The 2,021-nt window shown below is 36.6% G+C and overlaps 1 protein-coding gene across 1 annotated transcript; it reads right to left on the reverse strand.

Moving 5' to 3' along the window:
• Positions 1-747: 747 nt before the first annotated feature.
• Positions 748-1,689, reverse strand: LOC138895706 (secreted RxLR effector protein 161-like). Its single transcript, XM_070180426.1, has 2 exons — positions 1,555-1,689; positions 748-1,122 (listed from the first exon to the last, which is right to left on the reverse strand). Exons 1-2 carry the CDS (start codon positions 1,687-1,689, stop codon positions 748-750), a joined length of 510 nt encoding a protein of 169 aa, XP_070036527.1.
• Positions 1,690-2,021: the final 332 nt, after the last annotated feature.

Consider the following 2,021-nt stretch of genomic DNA (forward strand, 5'->3'; position numbering starts at 1 on the left):
AAAGATTGTATGGCCTTATCGGCCTATATTCAGTGTACGAGCGATCACTTTGGCCTTATAGAATCGTATGTCACATGTATAAGTTTAAAATATCAGATTGGGTCGTTTTATATTAAGTATTCCCTTATGTTTATTCTGGCTAGCCCATGACGGCCCATTTGGCCCATTTGCCAATGATAGTACGATAAGAAGAATATGTAACATTGGTACTCGGTTGAGTAAGGCACCGGATGCCGGTCTAGCACCCCAGGTTCGAGTCGTGACAACTGAGAGATCTCTTGTGTAAGTCTGAATTTTCCAAGAAAATAAAGATAATATCATTAGAGATTAATGAGATATTTTAGCACATGTCACAAGAGTATACTAGTGAAAGTATAAGACTAAGCAAAATCTAATCTAATTATGTATAAAATTCACAAATTGTTTAACCAATTTTTGAGATAGAACTGGTTCCTTTTAGGTGATCTTAATCATCCCTAATTCTAACATATTCCTTTCAAAGTGATCTCTACTTAGATCTTTTGTGAAGATGTCAGCTATTTGCTTGTCAATAGCACGAAATTCCACAGTGATCAAACCCTTTTCATAGTTGTCCCTCAAAGAATGGTGCCTAACATCTATGTGCTTAGTTCTTTTATGATGAACCGGGTTCTTGGTCATACTAATTGCACTGGTGTTATCACAAAAGATGGAGATACAATCTACATCAATTCCAAAGTCCATTAATTGCTGTTTGATCCACAACAATTAAGCACAACATGAGGCAAAAACAATATACTCAGCTTCAGCAGTAGACAAGGCCATAGAATTTTGCTTTTTGGTGGCCCAAGACACAAGACATGAGCCAAGAAAGTGTGCCATACCTAAGATGCTCATTCTATCCACAAGAAACCCTGCATAATCAGCATCAGCATATCCCACTAAGTTAAAATTACTACCTTTTGGATACCATAGACAGAGGTCAATGGTGACTTTTAGGTATCTCAAGATCCTCTTAACAACAGTCAAGTGAGACTCATTTGGATTCGCCTGAAATCTAACAAAATGCCCTACACTGAAAACAATGTCAGATCTACTAGCAGTGAGATATAACAAAGAACCAATCATTCCCCTATACAACTTCTGATCAACGGATGAACCAGGACATGCTCTTGGAGCCAATCCGATTTTGTGGCTGTTACTATAGGTGTGTCAATTTCTTTGGAGTCTTCCATTTAAAACCTTTTAAGCAACTCTTTCACATATTTCTGCTGATGGATCATAGTTCCATTTGAATTTTGTTTAATTTATAAGCCTAGAAAGAAATTAAGCTCACCCATCATACTCATTTTAAATTCACTCCCCATTAGTTTAGTTAATTCTTTACTTAACTTATCAGTAGTTTCTCCTAAGATTATATCATCAACAATATATCTGAATTACTAAGAGATCTTTACCTTTTTCTTTCAAGAATAAAGTATTGTCAATTTTACCTCTCTTGTAGCCATGCTTAAGCAAGAATTTTGATAATCTTTCATACCATGCTCTTGGAGCCTGCTTGGGCCCATAAAGTGCCTTGTCAAGCTTGTACACATGATCAGGACATTCCTTGCTTTCAAAGCCTAGAGGTTGCTTGATAAACACTTCTTCCTTTAGATAGCCATTGAGGAAGGCACTCTTGACATCCATATGATGGAGAATGAATTCCATGTAGGCACCAAAGGCTATAAGGAGTCTAATTGCTTCAAATCTTTCAACTGGAGAAAAAGTCTCATCATAGTCTATGTCCTCCTATTGACTATATCCTTGAACCACCAATCTTGTCTTATTCCTTATTACTGTTCCATCTTTGTCAAGTTTGTTTTTGAAGAATCATTTTGTGCCAATTACTGATATGTCCTTGGGTCTTAGTACCAGATGCCAGATTTGACTTCTCTCAAATTGGTTAAGTTCATCTTGCATTGCATTCACCTAGTCTGCATCCTGCAAAGCCTCAACAACATTTTTAGGTTCAATAAGAGATAAAAAAGCATCAAAAGCAC

This window comes from Nicotiana tomentosiformis, chromosome 7 (assembly GCF_000390325.3).
Source record: "Nicotiana tomentosiformis chromosome 7, ASM39032v3, whole genome shotgun sequence".
In the NCBI taxonomy this organism is placed as follows: Eukaryota; Viridiplantae; Streptophyta; class Magnoliopsida; order Solanales; family Solanaceae; genus Nicotiana; species Nicotiana tomentosiformis.

Excerpts from the sequence above, each read along its gene's own strand:
- LOC138895706 (XM_070180426.1), bottom strand. The coding sequence starts at position 1,689 with ATGGAATTCATTCTCCATCATATGGATGTCAAGAGTGCCTTCCTCAAT. Across the intron at positions 1,123-1,554 it reads ATGTGTACAAGCTTGACAAG|AAGTTGTATAGGGGAATGAT; the intron begins GCACTTTATGGG and ends TCCGTTGATCAG.